The 11,193-nt window shown below is 36.0% G+C and overlaps 2 protein-coding genes across 2 annotated transcripts in view; both read right to left on the reverse strand.

The window, feature by feature from the left end:
- The window catches only part of LOC143740943 (uncharacterized), a 77,268-nt gene that overhangs the window by 64,158 nt on the left and 1,917 nt on the right, over positions 1-11,193 (reverse strand). The window lies entirely within an intron of this gene.
- On the reverse strand, positions 448-7,352 carry trpc6a (transient receptor potential cation channel, subfamily C, member 6a). The gene is made up of 12 exons (XM_077233099.1): positions 6,626-7,352; positions 5,444-6,191; positions 4,203-4,382; positions 3,952-4,116; positions 3,416-3,632; positions 3,052-3,279; positions 2,687-2,951; positions 2,237-2,432; positions 1,541-1,741; positions 1,359-1,415; positions 1,170-1,245; positions 448-874 (listed from the first exon to the last, which is right to left on the reverse strand). Exons 1-12 carry the CDS (start codon positions 6,766-6,768, stop codon positions 726-728), a joined length of 2,625 nt encoding a protein of 874 aa, XP_077089214.1. The 5' UTR covers positions 6,769-7,352; the 3' UTR covers positions 448-725.

Raw genomic sequence — 11,193 nt, forward strand, 5'->3', positions numbered from 1 at the left:
AGTGCCATTGTTTTGTCTCAAGAGTCAAGATGCACACCAGTAATGTTTTTTTCTTTTCTAAGGCAAATTTATAAAAGCTTCTTAAATGTCCTAATTGAACTAAGGCCTAATCCTGGCTTAATTTAAGCCCTGTCTGTGAAACCATGTCTATGTAATTGAGTGAAAATTATGTTGATATATCTGATAATGTGATCACATTTGTCATTAGAGGTAATTTTCAGCAACATTGGGTAACACCTTATTTTACAGTCCTGTTCCCCATGTACATACTACGTACTTATTATAATAATTACAATAACTAGGTACTAACCCAGAACCTACCATTGTAGTTACCCAGTACTTTCTTAGGTCTAAGTCCACGCAAGTGTGTTTGTGTGTGTGTGTGTATATATATATATATATATATATATACAGTATATATATATATATATATATATATATATATATATATATATATATATATAGTAGGCCTATCTTAACAGTAAATTGTGAATATGTATCATACAAATAATTTTTGTTCAGTAATGTATCACCAGAACAAAAACACAGAATATCACTTCTTCACAGTCACAGAAAGATCAATAGCTGTTCTCTGTTAAACCAGCAGGCCAAGGTAGAGAATCATGTGAAACCACATGTAGTAATTGTGCAAATTGTATTGCTCAATAAATAGTCGAAAATATGCTTCTGTAAAAAATAAAAAAAAACACTGTTGTCTGACTTCCTCAGTTAGACTTAAGTATCAAGCAGTCCTGAGAGAGATTCGTTTCAATTGTCCTCACTAGCTTCGCCAGCTCCTCCATGTTGTTTGACTTTTCCTCCAGCAACTCATAACGAAGGCTTGAAATGTCCTGCTTAATCTCCTTCAGTTCACCTGTAACAAAGCAGTCTGAATTATAAAAAAAAAAAAAATCATAAAACGTATTTCACCCAAATATTTCTAAAAAAAATCCCTATTCCCTCACAATCATGTTGTTACGAACCCCTTTGCTGTTATTTTTTTCAGTGGGAGAGAAAAGTAGTCTTTTCCCTTTTCTCTTCTTTTTTTTCAGATAGATACTTTTTTTTTGCTCTAACCATTAATTAAGTGACCATTGAGTTGATAGTGACCATGTGTAACAAAAAAAAAATAGTATTACTATACTGAAGGGTTAAATACACACACTCACCCTCATTGACTTCATCACATTCTTTGTCATTTTGAGCTTTGATGATGTATCGCTTAACGAGACGCTTCATAATTTTCTGTACAGATCAAATGCAGTAAGTTCAATCACAAATTCAAGTGCAAAGAGCAAATCTGAACCATATTCAGATCTATTATAAATATTCAGTGTATGAAAAAAAAGTAAACATGCCTGATATCGACTGGAGCCAGGAAGATTCTTGTCCCTGCAGGTTTTGCTCTGTCCCAACTTAATCCAACAAATCACAAGAGCAACATAAATGGAGTAGTTTATTGTGATTGTAAATGAATGATACAAATTGACAGAACTACTTTGTTTACTCTGATGCAGAATCAGAAGGGATTTTGACTCACCTCACTGAGCTCAGACCCCTTCATGATGGCTTTGTGTCGGTCAAAAATCTCCCTCAGGAGACTCTTAGCCCCCATCACCAGACCTAGAACAGACTTGGGACTGGGAACCAAGTTAAAAGGCACAGGGAGAGTCCTGCCCTCCTCAAAGTAGGTGAACCACAGCTTGGCCCGGGCAAACTTCCACTCCACATCTGCATCATCCTGCAAGATGCCAGGATAACATGTTTTGAATGCTTAAAGCGACAAATAAATCAACACAGATATGCAGAAGAAAGAGATGTCGGAATAAAATGCCAGGATAAAACTAATGTTTTGAATGCTTAAAGCGACAAATAAATCAACACAGATAAGCAGAGGAAAGAGATGTCTGAATAAAATGCCAGGATAAAACTAATGTTTTGAATGCTTAAAGCGACAAATAAATCAACACAGATAAGCAGAGGAAAGAGATGTGTGAATAAAATGGTTTAATTCAATTAAAACTAAGCAGTCAAACTAATTATCCCATCCTGAAGAGAAAAGAGATAACGTTTTTTTCCCATAATATGCAAAAACCTCTTCACTGGAGTGCTTCATCAGCACAAAGTCTTAAACAGAGATTTACAGATCCCATTTGGTCCACTGCACAAAGATTTATAATGTCAGCAGCTCTTAGAAAGCAATATGAAGAAGTTAAACTGAGAAGACATAAAGTACCTCAATCTCCTGAAATGAACTGTTGATCATGGCAATGAGCATGTTGAGTAGGACGATGACCACTGTGACATTGTAAACTCCATAGAGAACATAGCCAATGTTCTCGATGAACTTGTGTCCATTGTTCACGATTACTGATCTGACCTCGGAAAGGCCAAATATTGCCCAAAACAGTGTTTTGAAGCTTTCTTCTACACTACAAAGATAAAGAAGATATGGATTGATGGACGTTTAAACTAAGGAACATTTCCTATTTTCATAAGAGATGCGTTAATTTCGCCAACTTCAACATGTTTGATATGTTACACAATACCGTTCAAACTTTTGAGGTCGGTAAGATTTTTAAAGGTGTTTGAAAGAAGGCTGCATTTATTTGATCAAAAATATTATTACAATTTAAAATAACTGATTTTTATCTGAATATACTTTAAAATATATATTTTTACTCACGTTGTGAAAGCTTCATTCTGTTTAGCACCCCGATAATATGAGTAGAGGTTGAACATTCCAATCATGAAAGCCAGAAAGACTAGGATGAAGATAACCATGAACTTGAAGATGTCCTTCACAGTTCGTCCCAAAGATATCTGCAGTGGTCCAAAGCTCTCATTCGCTGGCAGGATGTACGCAATTCGAGAAAAGCTCAGGACCACTGCGATGGCGTACAAGCCCTCTGAAACTAACTGAGGATCAGACGGGAGCCAGTCGATCCGAGCTGGGATAAAAAAAGATAATTTTTTCAGAACGCTTGTTGTATGACATTGTAATTTTGTGGGAAACAAAATCTTGCCTGACTTGAGAGGACAGTCACTCACCCAACTGGTAGTATCCCACCTCGAGGGGCAAAGTTACATTGGTTAAATCTGTGTAGTGCTCATCAACATAGCGTTGTGCTTCACATGCATGCCAGAAAGCCATTATCCTTGAGATGAAGGATGCCACAAAAATGGCCAACATTCCAAAGTCTAGCATATTCCAAGGCTCAAGCAGATATTCTCTTGGACCTTGAGACCAGATCTCCTTACACTCAGCCCAAATCATCCCTGAGAGAAGGACATTAAAACATAGAAATGAATGTTTGTCCTAGGACATGGAAATGAACTGTACATTTCGTTCTCTAAATTCAGATTGTAGTAGAGTAGTAACCTTTGACAAGTTAAAAATCAGTCAGAAACAAACCTATGACCCAGGAAATGATGAGCATTTCCATCCACGTAAAGGGAGTTGTTTTCATACGAAACAGCTGCGTCGGATAGTCATGAATGGTCATATTTGGAAGCAGCTTTGTCCCATCAAAGCGGTCTGCGGCGTTCATGACCAAAAGGCCAAGGAAAATAGTGAAGGAGGCAGCGTGTGCCACAAACTTAAGGAAAGGGCCACGCATGATCTTTCCCATCTGTTGGTAACAGCATTTTTTACTGATTGTGGTGTGATAAACACAGGACTTCACGTGCTTATACTGCTTATACATTATACATACATTACTGCTTATCAGCCTGATATGCTTATCAACATTATTATGACTCATAGGATACGGTGGATATTTTAAGCACTGCTATAATTTACAACCATGGGAACAGTCTTTCTGAGTAAAGATTTCAGTGGATGATTTATATGTTAAACCCTTTGCTTTATTCTTCAGACATGTACTGTATGTTTGCTATCCAATACATCTGGTTTTCAACCAGCATACTTTTGTTTGAACATACACTTACCTTGCTGCATGGTGCTATCCAATACACCATAGCTAGAAAGGGGAGTCCCATTGCAACACCTAAAACCACTAGAAACTTAATGGCTGTGGTCTGCTGCCTGAGCCCGGGAAGGTTTTCGTACCATATCGATAAGAGCTGTTGTTGACAGTTAGGATGGGCCACAAACTGTTTGGGACAAATTGATTAAACATAAGTGTTTTACAATAGAATTGGAAGGCAGATTATAAGGTTTCTGTTTTTTATGTATTTACCTTTTTCAGTTCGTACTTTATTGCGAGTTTTAAGCGAATGAGACTTGGTCGGCTGGGCAGTTCTAAAGTCTCATCCTCTTCGCCGTTCAGAATGGCCTCCACTTCCTCTGTGCTCCGACACAGGTCCAGAAGCCCCACGACAAAGTCTTTGCATTGCATAGAAAGTTTCCTATATTCATTCTGAGAAAGATAGTCATTACAAAGAAAATGCAATCGTTCACCCTAAATGAAAATTCTGTGAGAATTCATCTGTGGAACACACAAAAAGAAACGTTGAAGAATGTAATGGCCGTTGAGCTCCAAAATGACAATAAACCAGTTTAAAACAATCATGAGTCCGTTCAACTTGTGTTCTATATTCCAAGTCTTATGATCCTATATGTTTGATTTATGGGTGAACAAATTGAATTGGTTATCTTTTCCTTCACTGTAGTTGTCAAATCTCATGTGTACTTTTCGATATTCTAATAAGCATCATGGCGATTGGTCACATGACACACAATTGTCAAAACTGCTGCCACAATTTAAATTTTCAGTAAATAATGACTTAAATTTCAGCCTGACCTTGTGAAAAATAAAGAAGTACACTTTACGATACTTTCAAACAGAGTACTTATTACAGAAATAATACTTTAAATTAATATACTGTACTTAAGTGTGAATCGTTTTCAGACACTTAACTACAAGTTAATTGCTATTAAATGAAAATGTATTATAGTTTACATTTATATTAAATGCAATTGTCTGAAAAAATAGCTGCTTTTTTGACCCACTTAAGTAAGACTTTCTATTTAATTTCAAGCATTTCTGGTTAACTAAAATATGCTTTAATGTCATTTCTATTGAAACTTGTATGTCATGTATTTAAATATATTTTATTGGACATTTGTGATGAAATTGCAATTCAGTATATTTAAAATAGACGTAAATATCGAGTAATAATACCAAAATACCAAATAACACTACAGTTAAGTTATAATCAAGTAGGCTACTTTACATGGGCTTTAGTATGTTAGTCAACACATCAAAATAAGTGTACTTCTTTAAAGCACAACAAAATATTACTTAATAAGTTTGTCCACCTCTGCTATTTTGCTCACTTTCACTTTATTTACATGGAAAACAATTGCCAGTACATTCTTCAGCTTTGCTTCAAAATGAGTAAATAATCACATTAATTTTTTTAGAGAGAACTATCTCTTTAGAACAGTTTTGGCTGTGACTAGGATTTATTGCTATACCTTAAATTCCTTTTCAATATTGGCCAAAGAGGCGAGCTCATTGCTGAGCTCCAGAGCTGCCAGCACAGGATCCTCATTGGACAGAGAGAGGTACGCTGGACTGGCCAATCCCCTGTAGGCATTGATACGCGAGCGGGAGTGGCAAAAAGAATCGTACTTTTGATGGTAATTGCAGGTGTCGCAGGCACAAAAGTAATCATGTGGCTGCTCAATGCGAGCACCCTTTCCCAGAAGAATGTGCACGATCTCATATTCGTGACAGTGAGATGCTAGAATGATTGGAGTGACGTCATGAGAAAAGCGCGTGCCATCTTCATCATAAGCAAAAAAGTCATCGTGCATCGAAGCCTGACTGGGACTCGCTGTAAGTCTCTTGTAGTCGGCGAAAGCTTTGTGGCTCAAAATGGCCTCGACAATCCTGGTGTAACCTTTGCTGATGGCCAACAGTAGTGCGTCCCCAATACGCGACAGGTTGTCTTTATTTAACAGGAGCTCTGTTACCTCTAAGTGTTCGTTTGCCACTGCCAACTGCAATGCATTCTGGCCCATGTAGTCCACACAGTTAACATCCAGCTCAGGGATCTCCTCAAGCATCCTGCGAACGACAGGTATGTTTCCATACTCGGCGGCATCAAGGAAACGTTCCTCCACAGGCGTTAGACTGTTAGGATGGGCATTGAACATGTAAGCTGCCCCTCGCACCGCCTGCCTTCGGCTCTTGGGTAGCGCCTGTCGGCCCAGGTTCTCTCTACGATGAAAAATATACCAAAAAAGTATATATATTAGAATGTATTTAGCAACGAAGGACTGCTATTCAGTATGCCACTGAATAACACAAATTAGGTCTATGTAAAATTATGTTGGCGTTTGTTTACAGTAATAGGCTATAATTAATTTATTCATACAAATATTCACATAAATTGTTTAATAGTCATAGCAGTGCTAAACATGTTACTTACATTCATTCATGCCAATGACTTGTATGCTAAACTTTTGAACTGACACTGCTAGATTCTAATGAGTCTGTTTAATGTAAACTGACATTTTAAACGAGCAAACCAATACACAAATATTACACTGAAATGATTGACATTTCCGGTCAGGACATTGAGATACATTTATCTCAGAAGGCGATGCCAATTAAACATACAGTACGTATACACAGAATCTTGACCAACTCACCCATGGTAGTGTCCATAACTGCCGTAAGAGTCCTCGCCAAAGTCTTCGTTCATTAGTAGATTGTCTTTACTTCTGTTCCTCTTTTCAATTGTGTGATACTTTGATTGATTTTTATCCTCCAGAACAGGTCTCCTTTGATTCATACTTTCAACTGAGGCAGTTCACGTCTTAAATGTGAAAACACCAAAGCACAATCCTGTTATCCAAACATCCAGCTGTGAGTGATTGAGTGTGCGCTACACACTGGCAAGTCACCATCCTCTACAGCCTTTGTTATGTTCCCGCTTAAGTCTTGAGATTGTGCAGAGCACAGAGGAATTCTAACTGTTCTTTTTCATTGGCTACTAATGAGGAATGTAACAATCTTCATGCTGGTTTACAAAAACTTCACATGAATATTTTTTCCCTTGCTCGGTTTATTTGGTCAAACTGAATGAAATTGAAAGCATTTAGTCCTAATTTCAACATTAGACAGATAACATAATCCTTTAATTTTCTTGATTAGTAACATTTTCAGTATGAAGAATCGTAAGAAAATGGCAGAAATGCCATGTGCAAATCCCTCACCTTTCAAAAAAACTCTGTCTCTGTATATTCCTCTCTGTTTGTATTAGGAGCCATGATTCAAATCTGCTTTCAGTGCATGTAGAATCCCTTTGGGTCTATTTCAGCATTCCCAATAAACCTCTACATCCTGTGTGTTCCTTACGAACATCCAGCTCTCTGTAAACTGTGGGAAATGTCTTCAATGGAATTCCAGACTGACCAATCGTCATGAACATTCAGCGGCGACATCACACTTTTGATTCTCTTTATTTTGCATCTCTCTGGCATTCTTTCTCCCACAGTCTTACATCTGTGTGTGTGTGTGTGTGTGTGTGTGTGTGTGTGTGTGTGTGTGTGTGTGTGTGTGTGTGTGTGTGTGTGTGTGTGTACAGTATAACCACATGACTAAATGTGTACGTGCTGAAGTGGTCAACTGGCCACAAAAATCTAAAATCTAAGTATTTGAGCCAAACCAATGGGTCAAAAGGTAACCCAGACAGTGGGTCATGGGAAGCCACTGTCTTGTTTCTATTCTCATGTTGATAGGCCCTGATACTGATGACTATCTGTTTTTAGACTACTTTTTATTATTTTCAAGGACATGCTAACTAACTGCCCTCGGCCCAAGGCTTGCTGCAATACGATTTTGCAGACCGTTTCTGTGCCAGGAATGAAACATTAGTGACACAAACATTATTGCATTAACTAACATAAACTAAAACTAAACTAAATATTTATAATATTTATAACTAAACTAAATAAATAAATATAATATAAAAAAACTAAACAGCATTTATTAATCTTTGCTAATGTAAGTTAAAAAAAATGTTCATGTTAGTTCACATTGCACTAACTATTATGTTAAAAAAAATATATAACCTTTGATCTATTAGTAATTGTTGCAGTTAAGATTAACTAAAATTAAGAAATGCTGTTCATTCTTAATATGTTAACTAATGTAGTTAACTAGTGTTAACAAATGAAACCTTATTGTTAAGTGGTAATGGAACATTATTTTCTCTAATAAATGGTTGGATAACATTTTTATTTGTCGTTATTATTAAAACATCTTTTTAAAGTCTAAAATTTAAAGTCTGTAAATCATCTGAAAGAGAATATATTATAGATTTTGTGGTATTTTTTCCCCACTAAAGTCAACTTTCAACCTGGTGTCTTGCACCAAAACAAAATGTATTTTTTCACATAACCATTTCACCCTCTGATCCTAAAAGTTGTGGAGGCTGTTTCTGCTTTTGTAACGTTTAGAATTCTATATGCAAATTTTAAATGATGTGGTCATATGTTAGTCATGCATATTCATAACTTAATCAAGTGGATTTTAAATGCAATTTCACTGAAGACTGGAGTAATAGCTGCTGAAAATTCAGATTTACCATCACAAAAATTATTTAATAATTTAAATAAGTTCAAATAAAAGATAAATCACCTGTTCATGTCTAAAATGAAAGTCCAATCAAGTCTCATATTCTGTAGATCATTTGCTTTAAAATTTAAATTCTGTCTTCATGTAAATTATCTAAATGAAAACGTTTATCACTAGTCTAACATACCTTACACTTAGAAGATATGTTTTTGAAATGTTTCCTGCTCATATCAAGGATAGAAGTGAGGCAAAATTGTGATGGGTGCCCCATCCAAAAATAAAAATAATAGGTTTATGATGCCCTTGAATGTGTTGGTTGTGTCATCATAACCATGATGATTTCAGAATGAGCCATTTTTGCAGAGCTCATTTTCCCGTAAATGAGTTGGTGGGTTCTGTGTAGAGTAAGGAGGAAGCTTTGCATTCTAAACATTGAGAGTTTTATGTCTGAGCGAGGACAATACTCCTTTAAAATACAGGACATGTCTCCTTTAAAATAATAATCCTTTTTGTGCAATACCAAAAAAATACCAAATTCCTGTGCTCGTATCATGTTGTTATCTGTTCCCTCCACTCTCTCACCGTGACTCCCACAAAGGCCCAGGGCAAGGTCCTGCTCACGAAATGCTTCAGCAGAGCTGGATTTTTTGTTTAGTCTTTGGCAGGACAAAATTTGGCAGGATTCTTTGCTCTAAATAGACATAGTACAGATGTTTTATCATATACACACATAACGACTGACATATTTACCTAAGGACAGTGATGCTAATATCGGCCCACACACTACGCAGCTTATTTTAAGCGTGTTAATTATCTCTGTCCTGCCAATGATTCAGGACAAACAACAGGCCACCCACGTCAATTCCGACAGAGCTATTTGCCTTTTTTTGTGCTGGGTCATGTAAAAGTAGAGCTCATGACACATTACCTGTTCTTTGCGCTCTACTGTCTATTGAGTGTTTTTCATCATAGCTATAATTTAAGTGCCCCAATCAACCTAAATTCACCTTATTTTGTATTATAAGGAAACTTATTTCAGTACATCCAACAATGTGAATTTGTATTTCGCAACTGCCTGCAACTTTGTTTCGGTAACTGCAACTTTTAATCTTGCAAAGTGACTAGTAATTGTGACTTCATAACTCTCACAACAGAGTCACCTCATATCACAATGTGACTATTTTTTGTTTTTAAATAAAAATTGCTAAATAAAATAAGTTCATATTTTATTTTGTATTACTTTTTATAAACTTTATCTCATTTACCTCATTATTTGCTCTGAGGCAGAATATTTTTTCAAGAATCATAGCATGTTTTTTTTTTTTTTTTTTTGCTTTTGGAGAAAACAAATAAACAACATGCTTTTACAAAATGGTCAAATTAAATCTTTCAGAATTTAAAGCAATATATTTTACAAATGTAGCGCCCCCTACCCTTAACCCAGGTTCTAGCAATGTCTCTTGATTTTATATTAATGTCCCTCATTACCCAAGTTGACTACAGTAACCCAGATTAAATATATCTATACTCTTATAGTAATATGCTTATACTGAATGGAAATTAACCCAGCAGAGAAAAAACCTCAATCAACACAAAAGGTAAGTTTAAAGAAGTTATCAACAGGATTTATTAAAAAAAAAGGGGAAAAATAATAAAATATATGTATGTGTGAATATATATATATATATATGTCTATGTGTATATGTGTATATATATATATGTATATATGTATATATATATATATATATATATATATATATATATATATAATGTTTATGAACTAAATAATAACCCTTACTGGGTTACACAAAGTCCATATATACATGTATATAATCATTGTACATGTATGTAATCATTTATAAAATAGTTTACCAAGATAAAGAGAAACTGAAAGCTCCGTTGGGGACACACCCTGAAAAAGCATGCGGTTTTTAAAAAGCATGCGCTGTTCATGAACCTACTTTCAGAAGGTCTACATTCAGTGTTAGAAGCAACATCAGAGGTAAGTTACCACTTGTGTTAAAATATAAAATTAATATATATATATATATAAAATGCGTTTGTGTACATATAAAGCATTTCTCACATTTTATAGTATAGTTGTCATTTTATCTCTCATTTTTATTTAAGTACTCATCATGGTAATCTTCTGCTTCAACTAATATAGTATGCATACGATTATCTGTGGTTCAGGTGCAAACATGTGGGTAGAAGATGATTTGGGTCCAGCTGCTCCACCATGTCTTGAGAGCTATACGGCTCCAGAGGCAGGCAAAGTTTACATAATGTATCATGGCACATCAAGGGAGGCTGCGCAAAACATTGCTAAGGGTGGTTTCCGTCAGTCTGATGATGGCATGCTCGGACGTGGCGTCTACCTCAGCCGAGATCTAGAGAAGGCCTCCAGATACCCTTTAGATCTACCTATGAACCAGAGAGTGATTGTGAGAGTGAATGTCAATGTTGGGAGAGTGAAAAAGATTAATCATAAAGGTCATCCATTGCAGAAAACCTGGCATGATCATGGGTATGACACTGCTTGGTGCCCTCCAAACTGTGGTATGGTGCCAAGCGGTCTTGAGGAAGACTGTGTTTGGGATCCAAAACGAATCAAATTCATTGATGAAATACACCCAAA

This window comes from Siphateles boraxobius, unplaced genomic scaffold (genome assembly GCF_051911475.1).
Source record: "Siphateles boraxobius isolate OS27281-9 unplaced genomic scaffold, OSU_SipBor_1 18, whole genome shotgun sequence".
NCBI classification, from domain to species: domain Eukaryota; kingdom Metazoa; phylum Chordata; class Actinopteri; order Cypriniformes; family Leuciscidae; genus Siphateles; species Siphateles boraxobius.